Source organism: Seriola aureovittata, chromosome 2, assembly GCF_021018895.1.
Source record: "Seriola aureovittata isolate HTS-2021-v1 ecotype China chromosome 2, ASM2101889v1, whole genome shotgun sequence".
Lineage (NCBI taxonomy): Eukaryota > Metazoa > Chordata > Actinopteri > Carangiformes > Carangidae > Seriola > Seriola aureovittata.
In genome coordinates, this window is record NC_079365.1 from 15,675,057 (window position 1) to 15,690,254 (window position 15,198).

At 39.8% G+C, this 15,198-nt stretch overlaps 2 protein-coding genes across 3 annotated transcripts; both read left to right on the top strand.

Annotated features, from left to right (window-relative positions):
• Positions 1-144: 144 nt before the first annotated feature.
• srsf3b (serine and arginine rich splicing factor 3b) lies at positions 145-4,820 on the top strand. Its single transcript, XM_056403577.1, has 6 exons — positions 145-290; positions 1,131-1,341; positions 1,430-1,570; positions 3,544-3,582; positions 3,794-3,880; positions 4,144-4,820. Exons 2-6 carry the CDS (start codon positions 1,139-1,141, stop codon positions 4,169-4,171), a joined length of 498 nt encoding a protein of 165 aa, XP_056259552.1. The 5' UTR covers positions 145-290; positions 1,131-1,138; the 3' UTR covers positions 4,172-4,820.
• Positions 4,821-8,880: 4,060 nt separating this feature from the next.
• Positions 8,881-14,070, top strand: cdkn1a (cyclin dependent kinase inhibitor 1A). 2 transcript variants are annotated; one of them, XM_056386546.1, is made up of 3 exons: positions 8,881-9,120; positions 11,873-12,326; positions 12,419-14,070. In XM_056386546.1, the coding sequence occupies exons 2-3, from the start codon at positions 11,882-11,884 to the stop codon at positions 12,472-12,474; spliced, it is 501 nt and encodes a 166-aa protein (XP_056242521.1). In that variant the 5' UTR covers positions 8,881-9,120; positions 11,873-11,881; the 3' UTR covers positions 12,475-14,070. The 2 variants fall into 2 exon arrangements, with proteins under 2 accessions (XP_056242521.1, XP_056242511.1); XM_056386536.1 differs by lacking the exon at positions 8,881-9,120 and adding an exon at positions 11,296-11,390.
• The last annotated feature ends 1,128 nt before the right edge of the window (positions 14,071-15,198 follow it).

Sequence of the window (15,198 nt, forward strand, 5' to 3'; positions counted from 1 at the left end):
ATGTATGTTATGTTTAACTTTTGTTGTTTGTCTTTATGTTTGTTTATGTAATGGAACTAAATAATGTAGGATTCCACAATATTTCCTGAAGTTTTTTCAAAAATATTTCTAAATAAAAGTCACTTGAAAAAAAACGACATTCATTCTAACTGACTCCGCCCCCCCGAGAGTAGCTTCCTGGTCACCAACCTCACGAACGTCTTTTCCGCACGCCATTTTCCATCGACAACCGAGGAACAAGCCAGCCGGAGAAGCGCGGAAAACTTGAGCTGTGAATTTCAACAAACACGGTAACGTCTGAACAAAACTCTCAAAAGAATGTCGTTATGAAACTTAATGAAAATTGTCCCGTTTGCGTCGATTGATCGTGTCGCCACATCCTTTCAATCTATTGTTTGATTTCTGTGGTTGTTACACGAATATGGGCTGTATTAGGCCTCGGAAAGGCGACAGCCATTTTAGCCGTCGTTGCCTAGCTAACTTTAGTAGCCACCATTGGCTCCAAAACATCGATATATAAACTTAGTCAAATTTGAAATGTGTTTTACAGGCGGTATATAGGTAACAGTTCAGCCGCTCAGTTAAATAAAATGTTCCCTATTGAGGATTTCACATCACTCACCATGCTTAACATTTTTGTTAAGCTAACGTTAGCTTAGGCTGCGAGTCCGACAGAAAGTAGGCCAAGCTGCTGTGGTTTATCAAATAATGCTATAAATTCACCTTAAATGTTGTACTTGGATAGACGAGATGTGTTTTTCATGCAACGTTAGGTCAGCAACAGAAAATGGTGCTTTTACGCTTAACTTATTTGATGTTATTTAGGAGATGTGTTGTAGAAGGAGACGCATGTTACGTTAGTTGGAGTTTTAACGTTCATTTTCATACCACACCTTTGGTTAACTTCGTTTACTTCACTGAAACTTTTTCGATGAGAACAGAGAAACCAATGGCCGGAGGTACTTTGTTTTACAAGCTGCAGAGTACTGTATAATGCAGAAGGGTAGCTGTGACCGGTCTTTGTCTTCCCAGGTCGTAAAGTTGTGAATTGAAGATGTAAACCCGCAGTAGGACAATTCTAAACTGTCCTGCATTAATAATCAATTCCCTGTCTTTGTTTTATTTTTCAGATCCAGTCATGCATCGTGACTGTCCTCTTGACTGCAAGGTCTATGTTGGAAATTTGGGCAACAATGGAAACAAAACAGAGTTAGAAAGAGCATTTGGCTACTATGGTCCTCTCCGCAGTGTTTGGGTTGCCAGGAATCCCCCAGGCTTTGCTTTTGTAGAATTTGAAGATCCCAGAGATGCAACTGATGCAGTGCGTGAGCTTGATGGAAGGTATGAGGCAATCCATCTCGGGATACAGTGGCCAAAATAAGAGAAGTATAGCAGTTATGATAATTAATGGTGACTGTTTGTTTTGTAGGACGTTGTGTGGTTGCCGGGTACGAGTAGAGCTGTCCAATGGCGAGAAACGCAGCCGCACCCGTGGTGCTCCCCCTTCGTGGAGCAGGCGTCCTCGAGACAGAGATGACTACAGGCGCCGTAGCCCACCACCCAGGCGAAGGTGACATACATGTTGTTGTTTGTCAGTGGCCAGTAGAGACAACACTTGATATACATATCTAAAATTGTGCTCTGGCTTAATGAATCCACTCTTACCCGCAGTATATTTCCTGGTAATTGGCCATGTTTTTCCAGTCTAGGCATTTCTACTGTTTGTAATCTTTCCTGCTGATTATACATTTGTGACTGTTGCAATGTCTAAGGCTTGCAGTTTCATCTTCATTGACATTATTGGTCATTTTATGTATGGAGCCAAACAGATAGACATTCATAAACAAAAATGAAATATGACGTGGGGATATGACATTTTAATAGGTTATGTGGTGCAGCCTTTCTATGACATAATGCATCTGAAAATCTGGCCTGCAAGATTTTATTTGTGTACATTTTCTGTGCACTCTCAGAGAGTCTCTGCATTTTAACTGCTTTAAAATGGAGAATTGGGTATATGAAATAGGATTAGACAATTCCCATGTCGGAAGAAGTATAATCTGTTTAGAATTTTGGGGGAATGAAAGTGCAGAATGTGATGCATTTTTTTTCTTTTTGTTTGAGGATGCTTTTTATTTTTCATCTATATTAATAAGAATGAAACCCGTTGCAGAGCCACCACCATGCCTCTTCTCACCACCCTCTGAGTCAATCAACTAGTCCTCTTTCAGCATCATGTGACTGCTGACCATCGTGCCCCAATCAGCTTGGCTGGTGCTGTCACATGACCCAGGCATGGCCAGTCGTCAGGTTGCAACAGGCCATTGGTTCCTCAGCATGCCGTTCTCAACCTCCTCCTCCTTCAACCTTAACCCAAACGGCAGCGGCCCACCTCACATTCCCGACCAATCAGCGTATTGCGTTTCCAAATGTCTACAACCTACCAGCAGCAGCCTTCGGCTAACCAATTAAAGCAGGAAAAAAGCCACTGCCAGCCCCCATCTGCCTGCCACCTAATCACCTTGCAGCATCTGGCCAGTCCTATTCAGCCAATTCTACCTACCTACCCGGCCGACAGTCTGCCTCCCTTTCGTCATATCTAGCTTGTTGAAAACCAAAAATACTAGTAAGTTTTCCTGCTTCATTCAGTACACTGCTGATTACAGTTTTGAAAGTGAAGAGACAGCTGGCTTGAAAAGGTTGTTCTTTTTTATTATAATTTGAATCATAAGTTTGTCATTTTGTCCTCCACCATTTCTGTAATTCCTTGTTTCAAAGGGGAATGGTCCAACACCAAATGTCTGGAACTTCAAATTTCCAGAGATTTCGATTATAGATAATCATCTGGTATGTCTTGGGGCTCTGAGCAGAATTATGAAATCACACAGATCAAAACTCTTCTCAACCCCCCAATGAATATCAAGACTTTTTTGTGGTGTATGGTTGGTTTTAACAGAGCTTATTGGATTTTGTTACTAGCCTCTATTTTATGTTCTCCCTTGAAGTGCAGTGGACCAGTTTCATACAGATGGTGGCCTCTGTGTGTCTTTATTCCCACACCAGGGCCAGTCCACAGTGCAGTGTTAAATCTTCTGACGTGGGCAAATGATGCTGGTTAGCGCACTTTGATTTTGTAGTAGGTTTTGAAGCTCAGACACCGTGACAAATCTCTTGCATATTAATTGTATGGCACGTCCTAGTATACTATACACTTCATATTAAGAACTGGAACGTAATTCACACTGGTGACTTAAAAGATGCATGTGATACTGTGGGGTAGGTGAGAAGTGATTCCTAAGCACCTGCCATCTTTATGCGCTGGGTCCATTGCCAGTGACTTATATTTTCTAATTAAGATAACTGTTTTTGTGGAAAAACACCAAAGTCTTTTATTTCCATTTTGAGGTACCAAGATAGGCAAACAGCTGTGTTGAAGGAGGCCCATGTAAGAAAAGGATTAAATAGCATGGAGCTCTGGGCTCTACGGGGTATTCAGTGCACGTGTCTTTGGTTTTTTAACACTTTTTTATTTTTCCTGCGCAGATCCCCACGCAGGAGGAGCTTCAGCCGCAGTCGTAGCAGGTATGTAAGCTTCAGATTATCCTTTCCATCCATTTCAGCCTGAAAGCTTGAATATAATATGAACATGGTAAAATGTTTTTTGTGAATTTGGTATCTTAAATAGTAACTCTATATTTTGTATATTATGGAATCCTTAAGAATAATATATACCTTCAAGTGAGTCAAGCTGAAATGACAATGTTTACCTAATGGGATGGTTTGGCTTTTGCAGGTCATTCTCCCGAGACAGGAGGAGGGAGAGGTCCCTCTCCAGGGACAGGAACCACAAACCTTCGAGATCCTTCTCTCGATCAAGGAGGTACTGATATGCTCTTGAACTATTGAAAGATCATTTCAGTTAGATTTCAGTTGTTAGATATTTGATAACATGATGTTGAGTGTAGTTATGACTTGACTATTTAAAACCAATTTCACCACTGACAACTATGCTCCTCATACATGACATCCTTTGGCTGTCTATAGTTGAAGCTTGGTTGAGTGCACTGCTGAGAATGTAAAGCAAAAGGTTTGGTCAGTAAATCTTGATAGCTTTTATAATTTCTGTTTTTATCTTCCCTGCAGCCGCTCCAGGTCCAATGACAGAAAATAGAGGAACGTCTCTGTCATGTGTACTGAGAGCTGAAGATGAACGGTTGTACAGGCTTTGCCGTTTCATGATGGACTTCAACATGGCCATTTGGTCATATTTGTGTTGGGTTTTTTAAACAATCAAGCATTTTAGTGTCCCCCTCCCCTTTTGTGTTGTTATGGTAAATTTCAAATACTTGGTGGGTGTGTACAGAAGTGATACCTCACTGAACTCATGTCTGTCTCCTCAGCCCTGAAACGGTCGTACCACCCAACATTCCAGTTCACCAGTTAATCTCTTGATAAATTTGTTTTTTGTTAATGAATGTACTGTGTAGATGTAGTGTGAGTAGTTCCTCATTTTCATTGTGTAAATGCCAGCATTTTTTAAAGGAAGGACTGGGATGATGTGTAATTTAGGCCCTCCTTTTGGTTGTCTGTAAAGCCAACCTATTTTCAACATGTTACTTTCTTCATACTGAAGGTTTCCATCTGTTAATGGTTGGTCATTTGTAATAAAGGAACCCTCGTTCAAGATGCAAACTATGGCATTGATTTTTTTTTTTTTTTTAAAAAGTAATTAACAAGTCTGTGAAGGTTGCCATTACTTTCGTTTGTTTGATACTCTGTGAAATGGTCTCTCAATTAAAATACTGGTTGTTTAAAAAAGACCTACATTGTTTATATAGTTTTTATTTTACCTTGAGATTAATATACAAGTGTAGTGATTTACTCTTACATCAACTCGTGTCTTTTCCACAAGAGGGCACTCTTACAGCATTGATCAAGTATCTGCTAAAGAGCCCTGCTCAGGGTCATAAAATAATAGTGTCTTTTTCATTCTAATATTTTCTGCTCGTTTAGACCACAGTCCATTTAGTTTGGGTAGCATGGTTTCCCTCTTTATTTGCTTATTTTATAGCTGCTAACATCATGTCAGTGTGCGTCTTCTTGATCCATTTTAATGTCACTTGATGCAGTTGAGATTGTGCTTTGCGTACTTGCTTATTTAACAAAGTGGTGCATTTGAATCTTGGAAATAATCCACTTGAATTGGACCATAAGGTGATTGTGATTATAGTAATTGGTTTCAGTAACTATAACTCCAGGTCTAGAAAGATTTATTTGCATTTTGTATCATGTAGGCTATTTGTTATATTTATTTTCCCACCAAAAATAATAAGGAATCTTTAAGGATATAAAGTTAAATCGAATAAAAGTTAAAATCATGACATTCTGTGTCAAAACTAAATTGACCATACCTTTTACAACCAAACAGGTTATACTAGACCAAATTCAGATGTTAGTAATGTGAATACAGACATGTTAAAATATTTGCTAAAGTAAAGTAGCAGATTGAGACGTGTGATGTGAATTTCACATCTCATAGATTGTAGATTTCTTCAACTGGTGAATCCAGACAACTTCATCTAAGCAAGTGTAGTTTTATGTCAGTTTTACTAGTCAGTGAAAAGAAGGTTTTAATTTAGAGTAATTTAAGATACTAATACCAGTGTAACTGAGATGGATGAGGATTTCTGCACGTTGTTCCATTTGATAAATAGGTCTACTGTGAGGAAGTCATGGAGTGAATATGAAAAAATAAATAAATAACCTGCCAAGTTCATGCCACTGTCTATCTCCGCAAATTTCCCTCCTTTTCTGTCGTACGTGGTGTCCGGTATGAAGTTGTTACGTAATCTGGTTGACAGTGTTTAACCCTTTCAGTAGGATAGATAAGCGATAAGCCATCCAAATAATGGTGTCCTTGTGCTGCTGATAAAGTCACTTATGAGTGTGGTGTAAAGCTTTTTAAAAGTTCCTGCAAAGCACTTTCAGTGTGGAAATAATCCATGTAGACTATAATTCATCTTAGAGAGTCTCCCACTACTCTCCCACTATCCAACTTCGGTCACACCCCGGGCAAGCCCACGGCTCCTTGTTCACGCATACTGTTCACGTGAACCGGCACAACACAGGGACGCCTGGCTCTCAAATCTGCGCGCGCTTTTCCACGAGTTATTCAAGACCACGTGACGACATTAGAAACGGTGACTCATGGTATCCACGGAGACGGGTCTCACCCTCCAGGAACCCACTGCAAGTCACTGAGAAAGCTTTGCTATTTTACACCCACTGTTATATAACATAGTGTCTGTCACCCACGGAGCGCGGTACACGAGTGGGTTATGATCAAGCTGAAAAAGGCGTCTTGGAGCTAATTTTAGATTTTGTCACACTTTTACTGTGTATCATCAGTTCAGTGATGAAACAACACATCCACAACAATTTCCATAATCTGTTATTTGCTCAAGTCATTTGTTATTCAGACATGACATATTTGCTTGTATCTGCTTTTTTATGTTTTATGTCAATGTAAAGAGAATATGGTTGAGTTTTGGACTGTTGGCCAAACAGAAACAAGACATTTGAAGACTTGAACTTGGTCTCTCGAGTACTGTTATAAACATATATCTCCAATTTCTAACATTTTGTAAAATAATCCATTAAAAGTTTAACATTTTTCGAACTTTTTTTTACCACGATTGATACCACTCTCATATTTGTCCTAAGACTACAGCCAGCATCCACTTAGCATAGCTTAGCATCAAGTCCATTCATAACAAAAATCTGTCTAGCAGCAACTTTAAGTCACACCATTTAAGTCATTTAATTTGTACTAAACTTTGATTCAGGAAGTCCAGTTTGAGAAGCAGATCTGAATTCGAAGGCTTGTCAGATGCTAAAACACTGCACAGTAGTTTGAAGTAGTTTAAAGTGCTGCCATCATATCAGCCCTTATTTGGACATGCATGTATGCTGCAACCCTCTACATATTGTCTCCCATGTCTCCGTAACCATGTGTACAGAGTCAGAGCACTGTCACATGCTAGAATAATGATATCGTTGTGGGATTTTGTATTTCCTCTTTAAACTGGAAATCAAAATAAGTTCAATGATTGTCAGGTTTGCATGTAGAAAAAACAATAAACTCATATTTATTTATGTACAAAAATATGTGTCTAATCAGTTATTATTATCAGTTATATATCACTTATCAAACTGTACCACAATCTTTCTAATGAACACAATCCAGCTCCTGGGATCATTCACATGAAATATTTTTTTCTATAATGACTCTACTCATTAACACAGATGGTCATACTGTATGTAGCCTACACAATTACACATCAGGATTGCACAGACTTTGGTCACAAAGGCATCAGTTAATCCCACCTGTCCCAGAAGTGTAAAAAGTCAAATGTTAAATAAGTCATATAACTATAGTTGCAGGTAATAAAGTTGCAAAGAGTAGAACTCCCATGATGATTTTGTGTCAATAAATAGTTAACTAAATGGTCATGTGTAGTCTCGCTGCGCCTCATTTGGCACCATCTATCTACAAAACCTTTCACAAAGGATTCAAAACAAAAGCTGATGTAAGATGAGGCACATGAATGAATGAATAAGAATATGTGATGGGGCTCGCAGACCCTCTGCACTGTGCAGCTGCCTGGGAGCTGAGAGATAATAAAGTGTCTACTCAGCTGTACAAATGTAGAGCCTTTTGCTGTAGTCCCACAGCTGCCACTCAGTCACATACAGTTTATGCACTCATTGTATTTTTCCATTTTGTCTAAACTTCATTAAGTTCAGCACATATTACCACTGAGTATAGCCCTACTGTAAATGTACTCATTGTAAACAGCTTCCAAGTCAGAGTGTGTTTCTCTAATAGTCAACAAAGGACTCACTGTGGTGTCAAATCAGTCTGGGCTTTTTTACACGGCATCCTACAGTTGGGACTGTTGTTGTTGACGTGCTGGGAACTAGGCCGAAGGGCACCATGATGGGGTCGGAAAGCATGAGGAGTTGTCTCTCAGGTGACTTTCTGCCGAGATAAACAAACCTGGCTCCTCTGACAACAGGAATACAGAGTGGAACAGACTTTTACGAACAATATGTAACTAATGTGGAGGTTCGCAGGTTTTAAGTGGCCTGTTACAGAAACTTGCAGCAGGCATGTTGAGATGGAAGAGTTCTTACAAGGCCAGAGAGTTTGGGTACAAGAGCCTCAATAGTAACTCAAATCTGACGTATTGTCATCTTTCCTTGAACAGCTTATTTTTGTCTTCCAAGTCACAGTCGAGCTGCCTACTACCTCAGTTTTACTAAATCCTAAAATTGACCTTGTATTTGACATGAGTGTTGCCATTTTAATGAGGCTTTATACCTCCGCTCCACTACTACTACTATTAATAATGATAATAATAATAATGATGATGATGATGATGATGATGATGATTAATATCAGTAGTTAGAATTAGCTTCAGCTCCAACAGCTGCAACATTGCTGTATAAACGTTTCCCCCACTGTTTAAACACAGTGGCATTTCCTACTTCAACTTGAGTAACATTTGAGTATTTTGATGTATGTTGTTGCACTTATTTGTGTGATGTAAAATCATGTTTGTATAATAAACCCATAAACAGAAGCTGCAAATGTATCTGTACAGTAGGCATGGACTCAGTCCTCTGTCATGCGCACTGAGAGGCAGAGAGGCGTGCCGTGCCGTGCTGGGCTCCTCAGTTGGAATTTCCTCCAAAACTACTACAGACCCAGCCTTCACGTGTGCTCGTGTGTTTACCGGGCGAAATCCACGTGTGTGGGGCAGCAGACCCCGCCTCTGCACGAGAGAGGAGATTCCCCCGCCCACCGGAGTTGATAAAATTTTAGCCCGTGTCCGTGTCTGTGAGAATACTTGGAGAAATTATCAAGGAGAGGTACTTGTCGCTTGTGTTGTGTTAGATTTATTTGAGGGGTGGATTAAGTGACATTAGACTCGGGGATTTTTCACATCAGGGCAGCTGTGAAACTTGAAATCAAAAACAAGGCAGATAAGGAGACCAGCTTCATTCAACAAGTTTGAAAAAGATTTTCACTGAATTGGACTTCAGTCTGCTGACAATGTAAGTAAAATGACTGAAATGAATGAACTACATAGTTCTTTCAGCATTTATTGAGTTCATTTTATGTTTTTATTAGTTTAGAAAGCTCTAGAAAGAGCTGTCTGTTACATGTCCATAGCCTGTAATATGTCCACTACATAGTCTATTATTATGTCTATAGCTACATATAGGCCTATAGTCTATTTCTTACATTTTCAGTCTTATAGATGACATGTTTACAGGATTAATAATTTCCACTATACATATAACCTGAAAGCATATCGGTTAATATACACATTCAACTTTTCCATGTTTCAGTTCTAGACTCAGAAACTCCTTCAGACTTGTTGTTGAGTTACTTTTATCAGTGTGTATGGTGTTGGTGAGGGGGGTCGGTCAGGCTCCAGACAGTGACAGCCCAGTTTGACTGGTCGACATGAGCTTCAGCCTCACGTGGAGCGGTGTAGTAAACTGGGCAGGGTCTATACTGGTGCTGCTGCTGGTTTTCCTCTGCCGCTGAGCGTGAGCCGGCGCCTCCGCTGCTCGTGCATGACTCGTTCTCCCGCCACAGGCTTGAATCACTCCTCCCTGCCCCGCCCCGCCTGGCCCGTCTCCCTCTCTCTCTGACGTAGTATCCCGTGAGGGGGAGACAAAGCGGGGTACATGTAGTGACTCCCCAATATTTCCCTACAGTTCACCCAAGATAAATGAGGATTTGTTAGATTTTGGGGCCAGTTTGATGTGATTTCTTCTAATGAAGCACCCCACCTGACCTTAGGACATGCAGGGCCACCGTTATGTAACAGTGGGACAGGCAAACTCAGAATTAATCATCATTATCCATTCAGTTTCTGCCACAGTTTTACAGCAGGTGTCTTAAAAATTAAAGCAAAGTTTTACATGGACACTATACACTAAAAATCTCTGAACGTCCTCCAAGCAGGTCTGAAATTACAGGCAGATCCATCCAGTCATGGTGTCAATGACTTTGATGAGTGACTTTTTAAATTTTAAACTTTTTACAGAACTTCTTTTTCTATTCAGATTATTAGACTTTACTAATATACTAATTACCTTTTGCTACCTTTTGAATTCAGAAGTTAGAAAAACATTCAATCTAATCAATGCAGTTTCCAAGCACATCTTCCAAGATCAAAACAGCTGAATTACACCTTTCAGAATGATAGGTTGCAGTTTATGGGTAATATTTTGAAAATGTAGGTGTGTTTCCGTTAGTCAGGACCTCTAGGGTTAGATGTTGGCGTTCTCTTTTGTTGAACTAAGAATGAATGGACTGTAGTTCCAGGAAAAATGCCACATTACATGACCCCAGCCTTGTCTGCTGTGGCTGTGGCCAAGTCAGATGATGCGGCAGGAGCTGGTGTAAATTCTTAATTAACACGGACGGCTCTTGAGAATACACTTTACTCACTAAGCTTTGTTTAAATATCAGACAGGCTTTCAGCTTTCAGTCCAAGACAAACTGAAGTTCGTGAGTGTGACTATTAATGTGATAGGTTAACAGCTTATACGTGCATCTATTTGAACTGATTATTGACAGAATTGCTTCACTGTATCCTGCGTGAACCTGTCATCCGCCCAGAACTGCAACAGTTTCGGTACTCAGATAAAATATTATTGACTTAATCCGCATTGGCAACCTTCATTAGTGTCTTTTATGTTATTACTCTAATTAAAATGAGCTCTCCTCTGCTACAGTGCTCTGGCTGGATAATTAGGGTGGTCTGGGACGGGTTTCTGTTTATTGTTCTCTGAAACTGGGAATCCTGGGAATCCTGCCCAGCCCTTCCCGGATGACCATTATAACTTATTATTCTCCCGAGACAGAGCCGTTCCTGTAGTTCTCACAAGGGAGTGGCGTATGTGTTTAACCTCTGCCCTTGAAATAGTTCGTCTATGAGTTCTGTGCAAATACATTGATGTCGAAAGCATTGATCTGATCATTAGATTTACAAATCTAAGGTCTCTGATTTTTATTGATCAAATATTCCTGCTCATTCAGATGGTCTGTTGAGCCGACTACCCACAGATGGTCAGACACTGCCACCTGGTGTTGACTCTCTGTGGCTACAGTGAGAGATTACTCAGCTGAGGACTTGTCCTTACATGTCTGTCTGAGATTATGTCCGGGCATGTACCACTGATTCACATCAGAGGGCCCAATGAGTCACTGGCTGCTCTCTGTCTTGGTTATAAAGAGCTCTGCAGTGATGTCAGTGTGAGATGCCCTGTAGTGTTCACTGAGGAAACTTTAACTGGTTAGAATCATGGTAAGACTAATTTTTACTTTTAAACAGATTTTAATGGATCAAGATTCAGTTATTTGTTTGGGATCACTTGAGAGAAATCATTGTGTCTTTATCTGTGCAAAATTATTTCATCAGTAGGTTTTTAAGAATAATAGCTGCGACGATTAGATGATCAGTCAATCGACAGAAAATGAAATGACAGTTCATTTAATTATTGATTAACTGTTTAAGTTACTACTGCTCTCCCAATTATACAAACCATTTAAATACCTTGGGCAGTTGGCACATTTATCACTATTTTACGGACAAAGCAGTTAATTGATGAAATAAAAGGCAGATGACTCGATAATGAATGTAATAGTTAGGTGCCCTACTGAGAATAATGACACAACTCACTTGTTCATATGGTGAGAACTGTCACCATGGCTGTCTCAGCTGATCACTGGGGATGTCTAGCAGCAGCCTTATCAACTAACCGGTGGTCTTATCTCTGTTTCCTGCAGTGTAGAACGATGGCTGCTAACAAGTGGATCCTGAGCACCCTGGGGAATGGCCCTGCTCGACGAAACCTGTTTGGCCCAGTCGACCGAGAGCTGCTGCAGGCGGAGTACCAAGCTGCCCTGCAGAAAGACCTGGAGGAGGCTTCACAGCGCTGGGGCTACGACTTCCTCTCGGACAAGCCACTGGAGAACAGTGATTTCCAGTGGGAGGGAATCCCAGGTACCAAGGTGCCGCTGCTCTACCGATCCTGTATGCTTGGTCTGGGACAGACAGAACGTCTGAGGCCAGCAGAGGCAAAAATAAGGTCCAAGGGCGAAAGGGTGGAGCCACCACAGAGTGAGAAGGAGAACATCCCAGGTACACCGAAGAGATATGCCTTCAACCTGGAGAACCTGGAGAATACACCAGAGAAAAGAGAGAATACAGGGTTGAAGAGGAAACAGACAAACATTACAGGTACATATTTAAATATTCAAATAATGACTGTGTAGAATTGTAATTGATGTGGTTTTTGCATGAGCTGAATTCCCTGCTCTTTATCCCAACAGATTTCTATCAGGCTAAAAGAAGAGTAGTTGGGATGCCACGCAAATCCGGCGAGTGAATTTCGGCCCAGTTTACTGCAAAGGTGCCAATATTGCAAGACAACCACACAGACACTACTACACTCAGGAATACTCCATTCTGCACAGACTCTACACAGTCACTCACCGGGAGGTCCTGCACCCAGTGAATCATCTGTAAACAGAAGGGACCTCAGCTACCTATGATTACTACAGGATAAATTAGGGTACTGTATTCACTCTGAGGGGGCTGGTGTTTTTCCCAGTGGTAAGAAGGGGACATTTGAGCAGAGAAGATTAACGGTAATCTCTCGAATCAGTGGATTTATACTCATTTGGATCAAGGGGATGCCAAAGTGTTGAGTGACATTTCCTACCGTACATTCCACAGTGCTGAAAATGTAGTCACATCTCTGTTTAACTGAAACTCTGTACCTCTAGCAGTGCAGAGACATGATGAATGAGCGTATTATTATTACTGTACACACTTGAAACAGATGTTATGTCGGTTAACATCATACTGTCTCTAAATGAAATTGAGGAGTGTCTGTGACTAAACTGCAGAATGATTGAAATGGTAGAGAATGGATGAAGCCCTTTGGCTCCTTTATTCAAATCCACTAATGTTTTTTTTTCTACTATGTTCTTTCTTTATGTATATCATGCGGGCAAGGAGTCTTTTTTCTTTTACAAGAACTTCCTGTCCAGAGTTTATTATACTTTATATATCCAGCTGTACAATCGTGTTTTTTCTACCATCATGTACTCAAAGGAAAAGGCTTGAAGAAGAATTGTGATATCCTGTACATGCAGTTGCTTTGCTTAGATCATAAATGACAGAAGTGCCATCATGTCCTCTTCCATCCAAATGGATCTCCACAAGTGCCCTGTCCAGACTCTGACATGTGTACAGCACCAGAAAGTGTATGTTGGGAGTGTAGCACCATGTCTTCGGAACACTTAAAGAACACTTATATTTAGGTTTATTTAGATATATATCAGACATTTATCAATAGAGTTTGATACAGCACTGTTAAGTAGCATAATCGGATAAAAAACATTGCAGTATTGCACAAACATCTGATAGGTGGTATATCCACAGCACCCAGTATCAAGTGCCTTTATGGCATTTGTTTTGGTATTTGAAGCTCCATAAAGGAAAATCCGAAGAAAATGTTCTCAGAAGAAAATGTATTATTTACTAAGCTAAAGCTATGTGCTTTATTCTTTTCTATTTGGACACATAGTGCAATTGAACAGACAATGTGTTATTATCTGCCTCAAAACAAATACTATGTTTTTTCACGACACTTATGTATGTCTATGTTGGCAATCCTGCTGCTATGGGTAATCTGAATGGGTGTCAAACAAGGTCACTGTAATGCTAATCCGTATGAACTGACAGCTTTGAAATGTTTGCCGCTGTAAATACGAAGAGAAGCAAACAGCATTACCCCAAACAATGAATGCACTTCTGTTCATAGATGCTTATGCACAGGTCCTACATATTGTTTTATGTTAAAAGCTACAAATGAAAAGATCTATCTTTATTTATTGTGAGATACTGTGCCTTGAGCTAATTTAGTTTTGTTTAATTATTATGAGAATTCCAAATTCCAATAAAATGTTAAAAATGACTTTTCTTGTGAATGTCTTAACTGTGTTGTCACTCTGGTCCTTCTTCCCATGCGTGTGTGTGTGCGTGTGTGTGTGTGTTTGCCGGTATGTGTGAGAAAGATACCACATGATGAATGAATATGAGGGATAGCAAGGAGGAGCAGTGGTGAGCACTTACTCCAGTGAAAGTAGCAATACCACAAGGTAAAATACTTTGTTACAAGTAAAAGTCTTCATTGAAAATTAAAGTGGAAGTACAGAAGTACTATTATCAACAAAATATACTTAAAAATATCAAAAGTAAAATAATGCAATTATACACATTTGGTAGCATTGTGATGTTGTAGCTGGTCAAGGTTAATTTTTATTATTTTATATCCTGTGGGGTAGTTTCATCTATAAAAGGGCATTATATGTTTTAGTAAATTATACTGTAGATTATGTAAGTACAGTTAGATCTTAATCAGAATAGTTACTAGTAACTAAAGATGTAAAATATACTGTATGCAGTGAAATAAAAAAGTAGAATATTTGCCTCTGAGATATAGTGGAGTAGAACGTAGTATAAAATGGATGTAGTCAATACGGGCACCTCAAAATAGTAGTGTGACACCCACTCCCTGGTGTTTAAATAGCCACCAGCTCTCAGGACCACTTGTGATCAGCACACAGAAACCTGGCAAAGGCAAATCAAAGTGGGTCACTACATTTATCTGACAGCTACAGGTAGATTCAAGTTTTAGATAGAAATCAGATCAGATCAGTTTGTAAGTAAAGTTACACTGTGAAAGACTGAAACACCCAACAGTGGTTAAAGAAGTTGACCAACTAACAACAGTGCAATGTTTGTTTCTTTTTTTAATTCAATTCATCAATTATAATAATCTAATAAAAATATAAACCACTGAGGCTTATTTTATGCATACTTGCACTTCCAATACTTTAATTTCATTAATTAGAGGTAGAGGAATGCAGGACTTTTCCTTGTAAATATTTTTTTACTTGGTGGTAATCCTACATTTACTTAAGTAAAGATCAGATCTGTGGGTTTGGGCCTCAGTGTGAACACCACACACACCTCTTGAGTGTGTGTTTACTGACACCAACAGGTGTGAGTGTATGGTTTTGTGTTTCCTTCCCTTGTCTAT

Excerpts from the sequence above, each read along its gene's own strand:
- srsf3b (XM_056403577.1), top strand. The coding sequence starts at position 1,139 with ATGCATCGTGACTGTCCTCTTGACTGCAAGGTCTATGTTGGAAATTTG. Across the intron at positions 3,583-3,793 it reads TTCAGCCGCAGTCGTAGCAG|GTCATTCTCCCGAGACAGGA; the intron begins GTATGTAAGCTT and ends TGGCTTTTGCAG. Across the intron at positions 3,881-4,143 it reads TCCTTCTCTCGATCAAGGAG|CCGCTCCAGGTCCAATGACA; the intron begins GTACTGATATGC and ends TCTTCCCTGCAG.
- cdkn1a (XM_056386536.1), top strand. Across the intron at positions 12,327-12,418 it reads GAAACAGACAAACATTACAG|ATTTCTATCAGGCTAAAAGA; the intron begins GTACATATTTAA and ends TTATCCCAACAG.